At 41.1% G+C, this 20,698-nt stretch overlaps 1 protein-coding gene across 1 annotated transcript in view; it reads right to left on the bottom strand.

Annotated features, from left to right (window-relative positions):
* PKD1L1 (polycystin 1 like 1, transient receptor potential channel interacting) overlaps positions 1-15,060 on the bottom strand; it is a 107,786-nt gene extending 92,726 nt beyond the window's left edge. Inside the window, exons 1-8 of the mRNA XM_069959695.1 lie at positions 14,504-15,060; positions 11,426-11,442; positions 10,399-10,525; positions 7,158-7,283; positions 6,106-6,287; positions 4,560-4,718; positions 3,242-3,492; positions 507-560 (exon numbers count right to left, since the gene is read on the bottom strand). Coding sequence (XP_069815796.1) covers positions 507-560; positions 3,242-3,492; positions 4,560-4,718; positions 6,106-6,287; positions 7,158-7,283; positions 10,399-10,525; positions 11,426-11,442; positions 14,504-15,060 — 1,473 coding nt within the window. The remainder of the gene's footprint in view (positions 1-506; positions 561-3,241; positions 3,493-4,559; positions 4,719-6,105; positions 6,288-7,157; positions 7,284-10,398; positions 10,526-11,425; positions 11,443-14,503) is intronic.
* Between the last annotated feature and the right edge of the window lie 5,638 nt (positions 15,061-20,698).

Below are 20,698 nucleotides of genomic sequence, written 5' to 3'. Positions count from 1 at the left end.
GTACACCTGTCATATGCCCTGCTTTCTTAATGGGCGGGCAGGGGTGCAGCAAGGTAGGGAGGAGGCCACTTTCCAGCGCCTGGAAGCAGGTGTAGATTTGTTGCACCATGCGCAGGGCCGGACGGATTTACTCAGAGGCATGCGCCTCTTAGTGAAAGTGTCTGGTGGAAAAGGGATGGGGCCTAATTTAAGACCAGCCTATTTGTACGCGGGTCTTAATAAATGTCCCCCAGTGGGTCATCCCAGTGATCAGCTGTTATCTGAAAAGAAACATGGCAGCAAATGTAAAAAAAATTTCTACAACTACACCAAAAGAGAAATGAAACATGAGGCTATTTTCACACATGATTTTTTCAGCCTCACTTTGAGTCATAAATGACTTAAAAAATGGACCAGAAGGAAAAAAAAACATCTGAAAACTGATAATTCAGATGTAAACACAACATATACGATTATCTTTGAAAGTAAGAAAGTTTTAATAATCTTTAAAATGATTGTCTGCTTACCAATGAAATGTCTGCATTGCCTTCACATTTCCCTTCATTTGTACATGTGTGATTCTGTAAGACACATAGAGCATTACAATTGTTTCACAAATGCTTAGTAACCTTTTTTTTCATAAGATATTGTATAAATTTACGGCAGGGAATATATCAGCTACACCTGCTATCATGTAAGAGACTAACATCAATTGAGCGTCTGCAGAAATCAGCTTGACAGTGCAGTTCCTATTGCAACTGACTATAATAAACACTAAGGCTTGTGGCGTCCAGCAGGGGTATAGCTTGGGGGACTAATCGATGGATACCTCCACTGTACTGCTATGATGTACAGTTTTACATAGGCTTCTAGGTTTTTGTTTTTTTTAAAGAAATACAAGATGACATGAGGTAGGAGGACAGGAGTGAGTGTACAATGCATCAGTGTACAGTACAAGTTGCTTCTCCTCTCTATCTGCACTCCAATTTCCGAGTACAAGGATTATTTCATCGTTGTAAGGGATGCTAACATTAAGGGCAAAACTTACTAAAAGTTCTTATAGAGACTCCTCTCTGAAAAGACTCCTAAACTATAGTAATCGATAGCTTGATTCTGATCTGTAACCTTTATCATGCTACTCATCTGCATTGCCCTGCTGTCAACGGCCCACTGATATGGATGTCCCAGTGGTTAATTATTATACAATTGCTAAGTAACTGTATAATAATTTTGATTATAGCAAGATAGTGACATACTAACCCCACTAAAGACAAGGGGGAGATTTATCAAAGGGTGTAAAATATACACTGAGTTGTGATTGGTTGCTGTGGGCAGTTTACACCAGTCTATATTTTACACCCTTTAATAAATCTTTGTCCTTGTGTACCCCATTGAGTATGTGTACAATAGATATAAAAAGCATGACAAATATTATTCCTGCTGCACATTTAATAGAGGTGATCCATGGAATGGTATATTGTAGTGCTGCAGGAAAAGGGTCCACAATGCTACCTTGTTGATGTATCCCATACACTGCTACTACTGTTAATACTCTTTTTATGCCTAAGATTTTATCCCCTGATCGGTAATGTATACTTGTGGTCTCCCACCACGGGTGTTCGTAGTCTATACACCCCTCACAAAAGCCTGTACTTTAAGTGAAGTGGTAATGAAGTTATGCCTATGTTTTGCCACTAGATGTCGCTATTATTTGTATATACACTTGTATATTGCACAGCTGTAGTGAACAAGGGGTTATTGTTTGTAATCTGCACAGAGCTGTTTTTTGTTCTCCACCTATCTCTATTCTCCTTTCCTTTCTCTGCGCTCTCTTTTCTTTTCTTCTCCACCACTCACAAGAGGTATTACACACCCAGTAGAAAGTTGTCACATGGGGAGAGGAAGTACACACCCACACTTAGGGAGTCTTATCCAAGTCTTGGTGGAGAGAGGAAGCACGACAAGACAGTCCCTGCTGTAGTCCAGCTGGGCCTTGGCTCTGCCAGGTCCCCCCATCTGTCCAGTGCAGTCTAGTCGGGAGTGTGGTAGTGGACAGATGTATAGGAAACTCAGAAACTCTTTTCTTCTTCAAAGCTAAAATTATTCTTATTATGCAGTGCTAAACCACTCAGGAGAGGACAAGTCAGAGATCACCCCAACCCACGCCGTTGAATGTCTCTCAAAGTGCAGGACAGTATCCTGAAACAAGAGGAACTGATCAGGATAGAGCAAAGTTGCTAAAAGCCTACGTACTCTATCTTTCAGAGCAGGTGTAAGCAGGTAATCTTGGCCACCTTGCTCAACTCAGGTAACAAGGTCTGGGCTTGTGTCACCCTAGGAGGATGGGTCACCCGACACTGTAGGGCAACAGGTGATACAGCTACAACAAAGGTCAAAACTCAGGCACAAGTAGTCTTCTACGTTCAAATATTCTTGAGTATTCTATTTCTTTTTCTTCTAAAGTTCAAGCAGAGCACACTTCTACTGTGGGTTGGGACTCTCAGCACAAACTCCTCTCTACTACTCTGAACCCTCAGCACAAACTCCTCTCTACTGCTCTAAACTCACTCTACTTCTCAGCTTGCAACAAGGTCAGCACAGCTCTTCTGCTCCAAAATCTCTTTACGCAAATTGAGTCTAGTCAAGTCAGAAGTCTATTATCTGCTACTGTACTAAGTATTCCTAAAATTTTCCTAATTTTATTTATGGTATTCCTAATTTTATTTATGGTAACAGGACTCAGTGATTATTGTTCCGGCACCTACACAGTCATTACACCATCCTTGGGTCATCTCCCCTTTCTGTGGGTGGCGGTATCAATAGAATAGGTGGGTCAAAGCTCCACTCCGGACCACCATGATAAGTACCCAAGGGACTCCCTCACAACCCAGCAGGTCACCAACTACAGGGCATAGGGTATAGCCAGCCTTCCTAAAATTAAGGCAGGTGTGCCCCCATACCTTTGTGCCCAACTGGCACTGGCGTCACGACAACCTACCATCTGGCTGAGCTACAAAGTACTATCTGGCAAATGACCGGTCGACCATAGTGCGCCACATACACAGATGGACTGTTTTTACAGTAGTTTACAGTATATATACTTACTGAAAAACTGTACACCCTCTTTTCAGTGAATACATTAAACTATATACCCTCTTTTCAGTGAATACATATTGATTGTTATAATCATCCGTGTGGATCATAGTTTCTGTGATTTTAGGTTACAGTAGAAAAGACTTTGCTCCACATTTAAGTAACTTACCATAAAACAAGACAGGTCCGTCTGGTTCTGCGTGGATATATAACTGTTATCCATAAAATGCCAAGGAAAAGTTCCATGCAATACAAAGGCATATAATTGCTGATTTAGGTTCCGAAATGCAATCATTATGGTCGGCACTGCTCCTGAATTCCTCTCTATATTTTTGATTCCCCAAAACCATGGATCCTTATTGAGTATCTCCACATTCATTTCACAATTCTTCTTTGAGATAATATTTTCGATGTGTGCTCCTGTAAAGTGAAGAGCAAGTAACATATATCTAATTTATAGATATTAAAAAAGTTTACTTAATTCCCCTGATTAAGTTATTGTTTTCCTTCAATCTAGCAAGCCAGCTATAAAATACTGCTTTAGTAGGTGATAGTATGCAAATAAGGCCAAGTTCACATGTAATGTATAATGCTATTGTTGGCTGTTTAATGAGGCTGCAGCCCTTTCAATGTTTACCGATGTTCATCTTTGCTTGTGCCTTTCAGAAGCAGCAGTGACAGCAGTGTTGTCTGTGTAAGGATGAGCACAAAATATATTAGAGGGGCTGTAGTGTTTGCACAAGGGCCAGGTCTCTTCAAACAGCGGAACAAAAGTAGTGCCAGGGATTTATGTACAGGCATGCACCACAATCGGTTGCATACAAACGATGCAGAAATTTGCCCTCTTGTGGCCCGATGAATCCTACTATTATGTGCTATTTTGGCTGTCAAGGTTTATGTAAAGTGCTACGAAATCAGTTGGCATTATACAAATAAAAGCATTACTATTCTGTGGGCATGTATTCTATGGGACTTCATACAATTTTGCAAGTATAAAAAGAAAAAAATTATACATAATTTTAAAACACTTATAATGATGTTTCTACATCTACTGATCATACATACACTCAAACATAACTTTTGATATGTTGCTGTCCATGGTGCGACTAACAATTCATTCCATAGTTGTTATTATTATTATCTATTCAGTCTCCTTCCCCCTGTTCTAAGGCTACTGCTTTCTGCTGAAAACACAAAAATGTGTGTGAGCCTTTCTTTCTGTCTCCCCCTCCTCCCCCCTCCCTTCTGAGACAGCTGTTGAAAGGAGACTGAATAGAGACTGAATAGATAATAATGAATGAATATAGAATGAATTGTTAGTCTCACATGGGCAGCAATATATCAAAAGATTAGTTTGAGTGAAATACCCCTTTAAAGATTTCATATAATTTATAAACAAGCTACTCAACTAATAGCACAGACAGCTGTATGCATGCTACATTTCACAGACAAAATATTTTTTTTTTAATGAAAAAAGTGTCACTTACTAATCGAATAATTTCCTGGGTCTGAATACGTAAGACTGAAAAAAGTGGCAAAATACCCATCAACTCCAACATGTGCAAGAGAAGAGCTTGTATTATGTTCAGACCAATGCACCGTCACTGTAATAGTGGTAAGATCTTTTATTTCCAGATTCTGAATACCTAGAAATAAAGCAGACATTAGATATTGGAAACTATTCTAATAATGTATCTATTCATAAGATTACACACGGTTTTCAGATGTACAAGAATTCATGATAAGTGCCTGTTTCACTAATAGAAAATGATAAGTTAATAATAAGTGATTTACTAAAAAAGAGTACATTTAAATCTGCACTGACTCCAAACACAAATAAATCCCTTTACATTTCAGGTGTTGGTATAAAAAGATCAGGGAAAGATGTCTGTATTGCTCTATATATATATATATATATATATATATATATATATATATATATATATATATCACCCCTTTTCTGAACTAAATAACCCCAAGCTTGATAAAATGTTCTTTGTATTTTACCCACCTATTGCCTTAAAGGGGTATTTTCACCTCAACTAATATAGTTAAACTTGTATGCTGGTCAGATAAATATTTATGCATAAACATTGAGTTAGAAAACTTGCCCCCTTCTCCTGATATGTCCATTCTTTCCCTCCCATTGTTGACAGCTAATTGTCTATGTTACCAACCACCTCTCTGTGATTTGGCCCATGTCTATATTATACAGTATATTTACACATTGGGGGGGATTTCGCATCATGCACCCCCTGAAGTACGCCATAGGAAGGGGGAAGATTCGTCCCTTTTCCATGGAGAACGGCAGCCGTATCCCCTGCTCCCCTGATGGGCGGACAGTGGGGAGGGGGGGCGCGACAAGGCGGGGAGGAGGCAAGACAGGCGTAAACCAGGCAAAAATACCTGCTTCAGAGCAGTCGGCTGTACAAAGAGGCGTGTGTCTCTTAGTAAATCCAGCCAGGTAAAAGAGGCTGGGGCTTTATTTAAGACTGGCATACTCGTATGCTAGTCTTGATAAATGTCCCCCCATACCTTAATACATCAACACTATAGCTCTATATACAAGAGCCAGACCATTGCTGCTACAACAGATTGGTGATCAGTACCCAAGACAACAAGCTGTCAACAATGGGAGGGGAAGTCAAGACCTTTCAGTAGCAGTTTTACCTATGTTTTACTGTTTAACACACAATTGTAGATTTTTTGGGCTTCAGCCCAAGGGTATAACCTATTTACCTGACATTTATCCAGTCAAATCTTTTGACTATTTTAAGGCCATCTGTTTGGACAGCCGTCATTTTGAGCCAACAATACGGCAGTGCTATGCAAATTATGGTTGTATTATGCAAACGATGGTCACATTATGCAAATTACAGTCATAATTAGCATAATACCACTGTATTTTTGGCTCAAAAATACAGCATAAAGACAGCTGTACAACAGCCAAAGGAAGACTTTGTGTGAACATAGCCTAAACTACATTCAGTTAGAGCTTTACTTTATTATAAAATATATCTGCTTGGAATTTACCTGTTGTCATCTCCAATGAAGCTGCCAAATATCCAGAAATCTCTAAAATGAAAGTCTTCCCTGGTTGCACTTTGTCATTATGAAGACTCATGCTCACATCACTGATATAAGGACCACGACTGCTGAAAATTGATACAGCTCTTTCTCCATCTCCATGTGGCACGCACACGCGTTCTGGACACCTGAATGTATACACATATAAAGTATGAGGAGTGTACAGTCAGTGCAAACACTTTAGGCAGGTGTGAATAAAATGCTGTAAAGACACCTTCCATCTGAGAGGCTCCAAATGTTATTTCTGCACCAAGAATATGACCCTAAACATATAGCCAATGTTATTAGGAACCATCTTTAGTGTAACAAAGAACAAGGAGTCCTGGAGGTGATGATATGACCCCGCAGAGCTCTGTCTCATTATCTAGTTTGTCTGGGAGTACATAAAGAAATAAAAGGAAGTAAGGAAGCCTACATCCATAGATTGTTCTCCACAATGTTTAGAACAACTTCCCTGGCGAGTAACTTTAAAGACTTTGAGCAAGTGTACCTGGAAGAATTGATGCTACTTTAAAGGCAAAGGACGGTCACACCAAATATTGATTTGATTTAGCTTTCTGCAGAAAGCCACCCCAATAATTATTAAAAGGGATGGGCTGGCTGAGACTACAAAGTTCCCGATAACAGCGCTAAGAATCAAGGTAAAAAAAATTACCTTCTTCCTCAGTGCCCTGTGCGCTACAGGGACATATCAGCAGGTTAGATGCTTGTACCTGCTGATAGCTTCCCTTTAATACTTCTTTTGGGAGAGTTCTTACTTTGCAGAATTTTTTTACACTGACCTATAATTTTTGTACCCCTAGTATAACTATGACCCCCTATGCTGATGTGTGATTTTGGCCTGTATATGTACCCTCAGAATTGCAATGTATGGCAGAATATGTTGGTGCAATAAACATAATCATTATTATTTCTATACTACATGCTGAAATAATAGAAGTACACTATTTAGATACATACATTAACATTCTATACATGCAGGAACAGATAATAAATACCTGGATACACATTTACTCTCTGCAGCATTAATAAAGGAAAGAGTGGAGTCTTTTTCATATCCTGCCAGTATAGTCTTGTTGGCACACAAGCAATCTATTTCATCTATCCGGATGGTTAACTGAAAGCTAAAATATAATCAGATAGATCAATGAATTGATATTAATGAACTGCATCATTTAACAATACTCATAAGCACTTATAGTTGATAGAATAGTATAAGAACTGGAAACCAAGAACAGGAAAACAAAGCTCCCAGCACATTTCCTAAATAGAACATTTGACATCAGTCAATAAGAAATATCCACCAACTAGGTACATTTAGTTATGCTGCCTGTAGACTTTCACTTTAAAGCAAAAATGTGCAGTTATCTTAATGGAAGCTTCAATGCTCCACATGGCACCGTAATAAGTGTATACTGGTCATTTGTATAACTTTTGGGGGGCAATACAATACTTTAATAAACATTTTCACCAGACTTCTTCTGTCTGTTATTATAATACACCTGTCTAGTCTGTTATTACAATACATCTCATGTGATGACACAATATAGCTGAATATTTAATATGACATCTTTATTAGCAGAATGCACCTTCTTCCAGGGGTCTTAAATGCCTCTAGAGTTCATAAAGATTGTGTTTTACTAGATGCCATCTTAATTGCATTGGAAAACAAGTTCAGAAAGTAGTGTTACTCTAATTCCAACAGGGTTTAGGTTGCAAAGGGGTAAAAGTAATATCAAAGTCCTTAGTCCCTGAACTGTCTACCTGAAGAGATGCATTGTTTCTGAGCACCTTGTGAATGTCTTTTCTTGTGTGGGCATTACAGTGATACCTACATCAGCTGTGTGATGCTTCAGAACATTTAACAATGATATTATTCAAAATATGTCTGAATCCTCAAGGGTATTATTTCATTTATTTAACTAACTAGTAACTAAATCTGAAAAGCTTATCTGGTTTAATGATTTAAGGATTACAAGCATTTACATTTGTTCATCACAGCATAGAATATAGAGGAAGCTATCGATACTATTATGTATATTGATAAAAAAAAAAAAGTATACAAATACATGACAAAATATTGCCTGCCGTGCTAGGGCTAATCTTGAAGGTACTCATTTTTTAGGGTTAAGAACAAGTATTAAAGGGGTACTCTGGCAAAAATATTTTCTTTCAAACCAACTGGTTTCAGAAAGTATATAGATTTGAAATTTATTGCTGTTCAAAAATCTCAAGTCATACTTATCAGCTGCTGTATGTCCTGCAGGAAATGTTTTCTCTTCAGTCTGACATCTCTCATTTTAACAGGAAATGTATTGCAAAACAGAAAACAAATTATTTATAGGCTAAATTATATTTTGAATAGTTATATCCTGATCCCTATAAGAATATAACTTTTTTTGTCTATGGACTGTATGAAAGCTCACTGTTTGCTCAATGACCTGTACTTTTAAATGGTATCATTATTTTGGGGGGGGACTTTTTGATGTTGTGGGATGAAAATTGAATAATTTTTGCGTTAATTTTTTTGCCTTTACACCCTTGACTATATGGGATCGCCTACAGCGATATGTAACGTTTTGGTGGGTGTAGACTGTTTTATGTGAAAAAATAGGAGAAGGGGTGTTATATAAATTTTTGTTGTTGTAATCTTTTGAAACATTATATGGCAGTGAACTGTCAGCTCAGTTATCCCTTAGTACAGTTTGCTTCAGCCCCTTCTAGTCCATAGTGCCCCCACCCCCCCACGTAGTTACCTGCTATTACATGCGCTGGCAGCAACCAGGGAACGCGGAGCAAGTGAGCGCTTACCTGACAGGCCACAGGCATCCTGTGTAATAGAGACTTCTATGAAAGCTAGTGCTTCATGTCTTAAATGTATTTAATTGCTTTCATATACCTGCAGGATGAATTCCATGGTCTGATGCTGCTGTGATGTGCTATGGGTGCTGTATGCAGCTATTAGACCCATTTTATCTATATCGTTGGCAAATTAAGTGCAGAAAAAAAGAAATTGAACTGTGGATTAACGTATTTTCCAGAGAATTGAGATCATTGCTGTGGATTTTCTCTACAGCATCCTGTACATGTGAATGGACAATTTAAGTGTAAACTGTCACTTCTTGGGACTGTCCTGAGTGTATACATGAAGAGCAGGACTATTATTGGCCACATAAACCTCATAATACACAGCTACAATACTATATTGTTATGATCAATATATTCATCACACACTTTTGAAAATTTATCTTGGTGTAATAAATGTGGTGCATTTTTAAACTATCTAGCCTAAGGGACTAATTATAAGGAGCGATAATCTGGCTGATTCGGCAGATTATCGTTCCAAATAATAAAGACAATGAACGATCGTTTTGCTAGCCTAGAAATCATCGGCTGCCAGGCGCACAACATGAGAGTAATAACGATGCGTGGCTGACCGCTGACGACTGTGTAAAAAAAAATAATAAACCTTATACATAACTCTCCATGCTCCCAATGTCCTTCTCGCTTCTGCCCTCTGCCCGCAGCCACCACTGGAACTTCAGAGCCAGTCTCTAAAGTGACAGGCCGCTCAGCCAATCACTGGCCAAGGCATTGTCCTATCTCATTTAATGATTGGCTGAGTGGTCCATCACTTCAGAGATCGGCTCTAAAGTTTCTGCAGAGGCTGGGGGTAGAAGTGAGGAGAACATGGTGAGCGTGGAGAGGTATGTATAGGTTTATCATTTTACATTAGGGCTTGGGCATTGCTAACAATATCTGTGCTGCATCATTATCAAGCCGTGTAATAGGCTCAGCAAGTGCCGATCTGGCAGACTGGCAATTGTTTACACTATTTGACGTTAGTATTTTCATTAGTACAAATTTGTCCTAGTCTGTAAATCAAATCCACATGTCATCATAACATGAATAGGGGTTATTGGATATATATTGGCAGCAGCCAGGGATCACTTGTGCCCAGGAAATGCTGGAGGTGCTGGCACTAATTGCATGCAATTGGCACCAAATTATTGTCATGCTCATCATACTGACCTTGCAGGTTTTATAAGATGTATATCATGCAATACCATCTATTGCTTCATTTTTCCAAAGTGAAAAAGTCCCTGTTTTTCTATTTTTCCATTGTGAGACTTTCCATGCTCTTACTCAATAACTTTATTTTAAACATCCTCTTGTTCTAATATACATCTAACACAAACTGCAAAATATGTATTAATGTATGGTTATAAATAAACTTACTTATTCTGCAGACAAAATTTGGAACAAGCTGGTAAATCTCCTTTGTAAACTTTGTGAAAATATATCTTGTATCCATCTTCGTGGAGGTTGGGTGAACTGTGATTGTAGCATCCTATGTACCAGACATCTTGGAAAAAAATAGATGAATTACTTCTTTTCAGTTATATAACTTTAAAAAATAAAAATAAAATGTTTAGTGTAACCTTGAGAAGCCTATTTTAATTTTTACAATCCATTTTTACTACCCTGTATTTGTTAGTTCAGGTTGAATTGACAGAAAGAATACAGCCCATATACAGTTCACTAAGAAGGGAAAATCCAGATAGGGGTTTATACGAGCAAAGCCTGCAGTAAAGCACTTTACCCTCTTAGGGTATGTTCACAGTAGTAAATGTGGCGAATCCCATCTGCCTTGGTGTGCCATAGCCTGTCTATGAGAGAGCTTGCACGCCTTCACTCCAGCCGCTCTCCATGCAAAGAATTGACATTGGGCAAAGAACGTCGGGAGAGGGGGTGCGATTCTCTATAAGACTCTATAGGAAGATCACCGAGGTGACTGCACGGAGGTGAGTATGAGATCTTTGGCGGTCAGGGGAAATTATTAGGACCCCCACAGTCACACTCCTGGGATCCCGAATGAACAGTGACAAGAGCTCAGCTGACACTTACAGTGTACCTGTCGTTATAACTTACAAAATCTAAAACAACAGTAGATGTGATATATAGCAAGTTTGCAATATACATTCATTATTTTTTGTTGTTGTTATCATGCTGTAAAACAAGGCTGAACTTCCCAGAAATCCAGGTCCAGTCTCCTGAAGGCAAATTTTCTGACTTGTGCTGGTCGAAAAAAACAGACTAAACACAGGAATTCTGGCCAGTACAGAGAGTCACGGCTAAATATGTCTGTCAATCACATGACTGCCTTCTCTCTGTGAGCGCTCAGACGGCCTGGAATACACAGGACTTCATGTTTTCTGCCTGTTTCCTGTTTTTTGAGAAAAAACAGTCACAAAACAGGAAGTACCGTGTTTTCCATGATAACTAAAAAAACAATGAATGTAAATTGTTTGTTTAATATCACATCTACTGTAGATTTAGATTTTGAAAGTTATAACGACAGGTACACTTTAAAGACAAATCTGTACTCACAATCAACCCCCCCCCCCCCCCAAACTGCTGATACTGTTGGATACCTGCCTTTAATCCAACATCTGTCCTGGTGTCTGTTTGTCTGATTATGGAGTTATTCTCCTAAAAACATCTTTTAATCTAGCAGTGCCATGTCAAAGAGGCCTAGCCTAGAGCACCTGTGCCCTAGGCCTACAACGGAAAGGAAACCTTGGCCGAGGGCGTTCCTAATGATGGGGAGGACGAATGGAGAGGCATTACAAGCTTAGGACATAGATGCTCTAGGCCACACCTCTTTGACATGGCGCTGCTAGATTAAAAGATGTTTTTTTTTCAGGGGAGCAACTCCATCAACAGCTAAAAAAACTACACAATCGGCTGTACTTAAGTTTAAGTGGCAGCGCAATCGCTACTGTCATTTACAATGAGGATCCTGACTGTCTATGAAGCAAGCCCATGCACTTAAAGGAAATCTGCCACTAGGATTAAGCCACCTTAACCCTTAGGCGACCCTGGATGTACCCGTACGTCCAGGGCCGCCTTCCTGCGTTTAGAGCGGGGCCGTGCGGCGGCCGCGCTCTGAACCGCCGCGATCCCAGGTGCCGCATGTGATCGCGTGCCCGCTAATCAGGTAATCGGAGGCAGCTGTCAAAGATGACAGCTGCCTCCGATTACCGGCTGCAGATGATCGGTGGTGGTATAGTGGGGGAGTTCGCTCCTCCGGGACGTTGTCCCGGAGGAGCGATCTCTGTGCCTGCTGCCGGCCAGGGACCGCTCCAAGATGGCGCTGTCCCCGGCTTGGCACTCGTTTGTTTTCGGCTGCAGCAGCCGAAAGCAAACGAGTGCCGATCTCATTGATCTTTGCTGTATAACTATACAGCAAAGATCTCAATGAGAGCCCAGGGGGGCTTCTAGTATATGTGTAAAAGTAAAATAAAAGTGATGTTATAAGTAAAAAGCCCCCTCCCCTAATAAAAGTCAGAATCACCCCCCTTTTCCCATGTTATAAATAAAAATAAACAAATAAATAAATAAAAAAACATGTTTGCTATCGCCACGTCCGTAATCGCCCGAACTATTAATTAATCACATTCCTGATCTCGTACGGTAAATAGCGTAAGCGCAAAAAAATCCCAAAGTGCCAAATTGCGCATTTTTCTGTTTCAATAAGTTTTTATTATCAGGTTTTTCAAAAAAAGGTTTACATAGGCAGATAGTAACATATAAGAAGCGTACAAGGTGCTGATAGAAATAAGCTTAATGCAACAACCGTTGCACAGAAAATGCTAAAATAGAACAACAGGAAGAAACAAGGCTACACATCATAGGCAGTTATATAGCAGCAAGCATACATCACAGTAAGGCCCCATTCACACGTCCGTGTCAGTTTTTACTGTCAGGAAATCCTGATCAGGAGACCTCAAAAGTCATCAGGAAAGTATCAGGATTTCCTGACAGTAATCCGTTTTTTACCATCAGGAAATCATCAGGAAAAACCTTCAGGATTTCCTGATGAGTAAAAAAAAAGTGTTTCCAACAGGGGCATGATGAGAGTTGTACTTCTGCAACCTGGATGGCCACAGGCTGCAGAAGTACAACTCCCATCATGGCCTGTTAGCAGGACATGGTGGGAGTTTTAGTATTGGGGGGGAGAGGGCTGTGTATCTCACCTGTCGGCGCCGGAAGAACAGCGGCGGCAGCTGGTGGGAGTCCCGGGCGGGCGGGTGCAACCTGCTGCGGACTCGGGGAGGGGGGGGGGAACAGAGGTCGGGGTGGCGGCGGGGTGATGCGATGCGGCGCGGTCATCGGGCGGCGTCGGCGGGATGATGCGATGCGGCGCGGTCATCGGCGGGGTGATGCGATGCGGCGGCGGGGTCATCAGGCAGCAGCGGCGGGGTGATGCGATACGGCGGCAGGGTGATGCGATACGGCGGCGCGGTCATCGGGCGGCGGGGTGATGCGATGCGGCGCGGCGGGGTCATTGGCGGGGTGATGCGATGCGGGGTCAGCGGGCGGCGGGGTGATGCGATGTGGCGCGGCGGGGTCATCGGCAGGGTGATGCGATGCGGCGGTGGGGTCAGCGGGTGGCGGCGTGATGCGATACGGCGCGGGGTCATCGGGCGGCGGCGGCGGGGTGATGCGATGCGGCGCTGCGGGGTCACCGGGCGGCGGCAGCTGATGTCCGGGTGCAGGGATCCCTTGGGTGGTGGCGGCGCGGCGTTCGGGCAGCGGGGGTGCCGGCGGGCTGTCAATCATCCGGAATCACGGGGACTTTCCTGATGTACATCAGGAAAGTGCCCGTGATTCCGGCGCCGGGACGGAATTCCGGACAAAAATAGGACATGTCCTATTTTTTCCGGATATATTTTCCTGAACGGACACCCTTCCGGAAAAATCCGGAAGGGTGTCCGTGACCAATTAAAGTCTATTGGTCCGGAAATCCGTCCGGATTTCCTGATAGGAAATCCGGATGGTTTTTCCGGACGTGTGAAGGGGGCCTAAATGGGGAAAAACTTGAGGTGTAATTGGCTAACATAGCAAGCTAAGATTACGCTGAAAGATATGCTAGCTGATGAAAAGAGACGTGTAGCACAAGCTAAGAAAACAATCCTAGGAGTAGCAGGTAAACTCTAAATAAACATGTGCCGGGACGCTCAAGGAGCATCCACGGCAAAAGATGGTGTGAGGGGTATATAGTCCAGCCTAGCAAGGGACCAGATAGTGTCCAGTTAGGTAAACATTCATTCCAAGTTCCAGGCACTAAGTAACTTTTGACTGTCCTCCACATTTGCAACATGGTATTTGAGATTCCCATATTCAATCATCAATTGGGCAGAATTAATCCACCTGTACTTGATGTTTTTGGTTCAAAGTATCCTGGTAATAGAAGCGTAGGATCTATGTGCTCGGAGGGTCTCCGGGGTGAGGTCCAAAAACAGTTCAATGTCCCGATACTGCTCAGATAACTTCGTACCTTCTCTCGATGACTGCAATAATGCAGACTTCACATGCAAAGTGGATACGTGCTATGGTATCTCTAGGCGTTGAGGGAGGAAGATGTTGGGGTTTGGGGATTCCCCTCGCCCAGTCCACAGTAGTTTCCCGATTAGGTGTGTTCGGTAAGGAATGTTTAATCATAGATTGAATGAAGGCAGGCAGCTCTGGTGGGGTAACCGACTCTGGGATGTTGCGGAGTTTAAGATTGTTCCGTCTACTGAAATCGTCTTGCTTAATAAATTTGTCTCTCAATAAATGCATTTCCTCCTTCAACCGTTTACATGCCTCCGACAGTGCGTTATGGGCCTCAATGGTTTCGCTCAGTTTAAGTTCAGCAAGCAGAGCCCTGTCTTCCACCACTCTCACAGAGGAAGGCAGGGAAGAAAAGAGCCGGTCCAATCCCATCAATAGGGAATCTCTAAACGATGAGAGCCAGTCTTTGAGCAGGGGGACAAGCAATGGGGGCATACAGTCAAAGTGTTTATCAGTATCCCTCTTCACCTCCATCAGAATCGGGGAGGTCAGAACGTACATCGTAGGATGAGATGGCGAAGAAGGATGGGGGCACGAGTCAGGGGCTAATGAAAATTCAACTAGCGGAGGAGTCGGTAACAGTCACTGTAGCATCCAATAGAGGTATGCACTGAAATTCAGGGGCCATTGGGGAGAGAGCCCCAGATTCAATAACACTCCAAGGTGCAGCAGGCTCCGGTAATGCGGGAGAAGATGGTATCAGGGATGCTAAAGAAGAGGCTAGAGTCTCTGAGGTACTCACATCCTCTGAGAATAACAGGGAAAGATCCGTAATGGAAGATGAGAAGGAGTTCAGGGATTCTCCGGCTGATAGGAGAGAAGCGGTCCGTGGAGGTTCTGCCGGTGGAAGCAATTGGTTGTGAGGCTGGTCAGGGACCCCGGCATCTTGATTCTAAAGGCTTGAACTCGCATTCTTGTTCCTTCGGGTTCTCCGTTTAGCTGCACGGGAGGGAGCATTATCTTTCTCCACGGTCACTTGTTTGGAAGCTGAAGATTCGGGAGGTGAAGGAGATCGCAAAGTCTTAAGTACCTCTGCATACAGAGCCTCCCGCCAGTAGTCCGACATAAGACCAGCACCATCTTGTTTTTTTCCCGCCGTCGGAAGAGAAAATTGTGCCCCCCTCCGGGCTGCCGCCGAGGCTTTTGTTGATGTGGAAGACATCTGGATGGGCAGAGGAGTCTTTCAGGAATCTCCGGATCAAAAAGAAATAAAAAAAAAATGATAATGATAACCCGGAAAGCCGGAGCTCGAGCAGGACACGTCTGGTCTCCTCGGATGCAGGCCGCGCCCCCCAAAATTGCGCATTTTTGGTTGCATCAAATCCAGAAAAATTGTAATAAAAAGTGATCAAAAAGTCGAATATGCACATCAAGGTACCGATAGAAAGAACACATCATGGCGCAAAAAATGACACCTGACACAGCCCTATAGACCAAAGGATAAAAGCGCTATAAGCCTGGGAATAGAGCGATTTTAAGGAATGTATATTTGTTAACAATGGTTTGAATTTTTTACAGGCCATCACATACAATAAAAGTTATACATGTTATATATCGTTTTAATCGTAACAACTTGAGGAACATATACGACAAGTCAGTTTTACCCCAGGGCGAACGGCGTAAAAACACCAACCCCCCAAATAAAAGAAATGCTTTTTTTTTCAATTTCACCACACTTTGAATTTTTTCTGGTTTTGCAGTATACTTTATCCAAAAATTCAGCCTGTCATTGCAAAGTACAATTAGTGACGCAAAAAATAAGGGCTCATGTGGGTTTCTAGGTGAAAAAAATGCAAGTGCTATGGCCTTTTAAACACAAGGAGGAAAAAACTAAAATGCAAAAATTTAAATTGGCCGGGTCCTCTAAGGGTTAAATGAGGGCAGCATAAACTAGTGACAGAAAGGCTAAACAGATCAGAGTATTACTTAAATCGTTTTGTGCAGCCATTCTCCTTATATGCAGGAGAAATGGGATCTTGCCACACTTTTCCCCTGCCCCCCAGCTGCCGATATCTCTGGATCAGTTGCACAGAACAATGTAAGTCATACATCATTCTGTTTAGTGTCTCTCCCAGTACTTTATGCTACCCTTATATAGGACAGCATAAACTTACTGACAAGAGTCTCTTTAATGACACCAAACCGTGAAATCCCTTTATCTTGGGAAAAAGAGGGCATAGCAACATTGGTCTTACTATCACAACATGATCTTTGAATATTAGGGCTCATGTACTTGCCGAGTAGCCAGTACAGCAGTGCACAAAGGCTGAACTATAATGCTTCTTACTGGAGTGAATACTGCGGAGTTTATGGATTAAAATCACGCATTCCCCATTTTTATTTCTGTTGGATTTGTATGAAACCTAGATATGTCTCTTTATGAAACTGGGAGCATACAGATGTTAGGTAGAAGCACAGTGTGGGAGATCTAATAGTTCATATTGAGCTGTAATACGGCTGTGTACATGAACCATTTGCAGTCCTTTTTCAATGTTTTAGATGAAGATGTCTATGACATTTGGACACATCTATAGCACTCCTGACTGGCCAAGTCTAGTTAAAGAAAGACAGAGGTAAAAGCAAAGTTAATTAACCATGTCGGCCTTATTAAAGTGATGTACGCCCAGTGATCTGATCTCTAATACAAACATACCCCCTCCCACACACCAGGACACTGTCTGACATAGTGTTCTGCTTGGTGGGCACTTTCTCATTCAAGTTTAGGAAAGCATCTCCTAGGAGAACGGCCAACCTAGCAAAATACTGTCACTACTGCTCAAGTGATCATAGAAGACCTGGACTTAAACAAGTTACAACAGGCTGGTATTGTGGTCATCTGTCATGGAAATTGATGACTGCTGACTAGATAACCAGCGATGTGCATCTTATAAGCAATATTCATGAGTCTACTATGAGGCACAATTTTAATACACACAAGATTGCTATTTTGCTGCATACCATTGAAACACTGAATGCTGCATAGTACTGGTTTCATGGTCAGCATTATTTGGAAAATACCACTGCAGCATTGTGGTGGTCAGTAACCTAAACAACGAGCTGTCAACAATGGGCAAGTTTGCTAAATGAATATATTGATAAACATATTTCAATTGACGACCCCCACAAGTTTAACTATATTAGTTGAGATGGAAATACCCCTTTAAAAAGACCTACAGACAGCTATTACATAGGGTGATTACAAGGTGAAAGGAATATCTGTACCGAGGATGTGCCATGTAAATGGTCCTTTCAATAAGCGTCTCTTTTATCAGGCGATTACACAAAGCCTCATACAACCATTCAGTACTGCAATGAAACTGCAATGTGTAATCACAGCCTAGGGGGTTATAAATAATGATAATAATCTGCAGCATATAATACTACTACTGCCAATAATAATAATAACAATAATAATAATAATCTGCAGCATATACTACTACTACTACTACTACTACTACTACTAATAATAATAATAATAATAATCTGCAGCATATAATACTACTACTGCCAATAATAATAATAATAATAATAATAATAATAATAATAACAATAATCTGCAGCATATACTACTACTACTACTACTACTACTACTACTACTAATAATAATAATAATAATAATAATAATAATAATAATAATAATAATAATAATAATAATCTGCAGCATATAATACTACTACTGCCACTAATAATAATAATAATAATAATAATAATAATAATAATAATAATCTGCAGCATATAATACTACTACTGCCACTAATAATAATAATAATAATAACAATAATAATAATAAAATAATAATAATAATAATAATAATCTGCAGCATATAATAATACTATTGCCAATAATGATAATAATCTGCAGCATATAATACTACAACTGCCAATAATAATAATAATAATAATAATAATAATCTGCAGCATATAATACTACAACTGCCAATAATAATAATATTCTGCAGCATATAATACTACTACTACCAATAATAATCTGCAGAATTTATTTTTAGAATAATCATCATTATTAATAATAATAATAATAATAATAATAATAATAATAATAATAATAATAATAATAACAAAATTTTTCTCCCCCCATGATACACTGTTACATTATAAGTCAAGTATGGAGCAGGCATGGGGACCAAGCCAGTTCACACAAATAAATTTTCTTGATTAAAACATGATAAACTATGTCAACCAGATGATGGCTGAGGCTGAATTGTGAGTGGGGCAAGGGGATAAATCTGGACTATTTATTGCCTAATCAGTTACAGGTATACACTATGCACTTTAATGCTATGTTCACACTACGTAAAAGTACGGCCGTTGTTGCCACTGCCTATTCTTCTATGGGATCCCGGCCGGAGCGTATACACTTAGTATACGCTTTGCTAGGGATCCCATGCGGCGCTGCAAAGAACTGACATGTCAGTTTTCTGCGGCCGCAATTCAGTGAATTGCGGCCGCAGAAAGACCTGTCAGTTCACACAATGAAGCGAGCGGCTCCGGCCGCTTGCTTCATTGTGTGCTATGAGAGTTCACACAGAACACTGCGACCGGAAAGATCATCCGGCCGGTACTTAAGAATCTGGCCTCAAGGCCCTATTACACCAAAAGATTATCGGCTGTACTTGGTGCAATAGGACATAGTAAAAGACGATGATCAGATCAAGCTCTTTCAACATGTTAAAACACAAAAATCATGTAATCGACAGTCTGTTGCTCGTTGCTCCGTGCAATAGTAGCGGCAGCAGCAGACCGTCCCTGCCCCTCCCCGCTCGTTGTCTGTGTGTGTAATAGCACAGGCAGTGAGCAGGGAGCGAGGGGGGAAGCAAGCGATGACCTGACAGGTTGGTGCTCACTTCCCCCTCAATATCATGCTGTGTAATGCCGCCTTTAGAGTAAAATCAGAGTAAAATGCATTTAAAAAGTAATATCTGTGCCAAAATAAAAAGATAATGATGCACAATACAAAGCTCCATAGGCAGAACAAGAAAAAGTTTTAGGGGTCAGGACATTGCACAAGAAAAAGTTATTAAGTAGTAAAACAGCACGTATCAGTTTTACTGCATAGTGAAGTGATAAAGTTTCATTATACCACAAAGCTGAGCAAATTGTTTTTTTCTCAGCTTCACCCTACACAAATATTTTGTTTTGTGGTTTTGCAGCATATTATATAGTAAAATAAAGAGTGCTAATGTAAAGTACAACTTGTCAAGCAAAAATAAAGTAACCCTTAGCATCCCACAAGTTTCACCTCACACCTCCTGCAGGTAGCACATCCTGGCATCAGTGACTGTCTCTTACACTGCTCTCACTGTAAGTAACAGTATAGTAAGGCTCAGCTATCACCAATGCAGTGAGGAGATAACAGCAGAACGTACCTGTCTGAAGGTTTCCAGAGAGGACACAGTGACGGATATGGACTAGCAACAACAATAAATGGAGGCAACTGATTGTCTGTTCCCTAGCACACTGCTGGGACATCCCTGCTGCCATACTGAGGTGGAGAGAGACTGAGCACAGCACAGTTTACTCTCACACTGATACCGAGCTGCAGGGAGTAGGTGAGACCAGCAGGTGGAGCTCCGCCTCCTTCTGACACCTGCACTAAGAGATCTTCCTCATAGTCTGCTGCAAGATAGTAACCAAGTAAATCATTGCACGTAAAGGCCCTTTTACACTAACCGATTATTGGCTGTATTTGGCCGATATCGGCTGTTACAGGTGATAATCGTCTGGTGTAATAGTTAACGATCACCTACATGAACGATGACGGCTGATCATTGCTGTTGTTTGTCTTTCAACATGTCAATAACGCCCCGTGTAATAGGGGCTTTACATTCAGAGCCATATTTACAACTTCTGCTGCCCTAGCCACTAAGACTTTAAAGGGATTTTTCAAATCAACCGATGTCGAAAAGTGGTACAGATTTGCAAATTACTGTTTAAAAAACCTTAAGTCTTTTAGTACTTATCAGCTGCTGTATGTCCTGTAGGAAGTGGTGTATTCTTTCCAGACCCCTTCTAATGGTTATGAATGGAGGGGGCCGGACGGATTGCTGCTCAGGGGCAGAATAAACAGCAGAGGAACAGCACCGAGGGTGAAGGTAACAGACATTCATCCTCACAAGGGAGCT

This window comes from Dendropsophus ebraccatus, chromosome 2, assembly GCF_027789765.1.
Source record: "Dendropsophus ebraccatus isolate aDenEbr1 chromosome 2, aDenEbr1.pat, whole genome shotgun sequence".
NCBI classification, from domain to species: Eukaryota; Metazoa; Chordata; class Amphibia; order Anura; family Hylidae; genus Dendropsophus; species Dendropsophus ebraccatus.
This window is presented reverse-complemented; position numbering and strand designations above follow the sequence as displayed.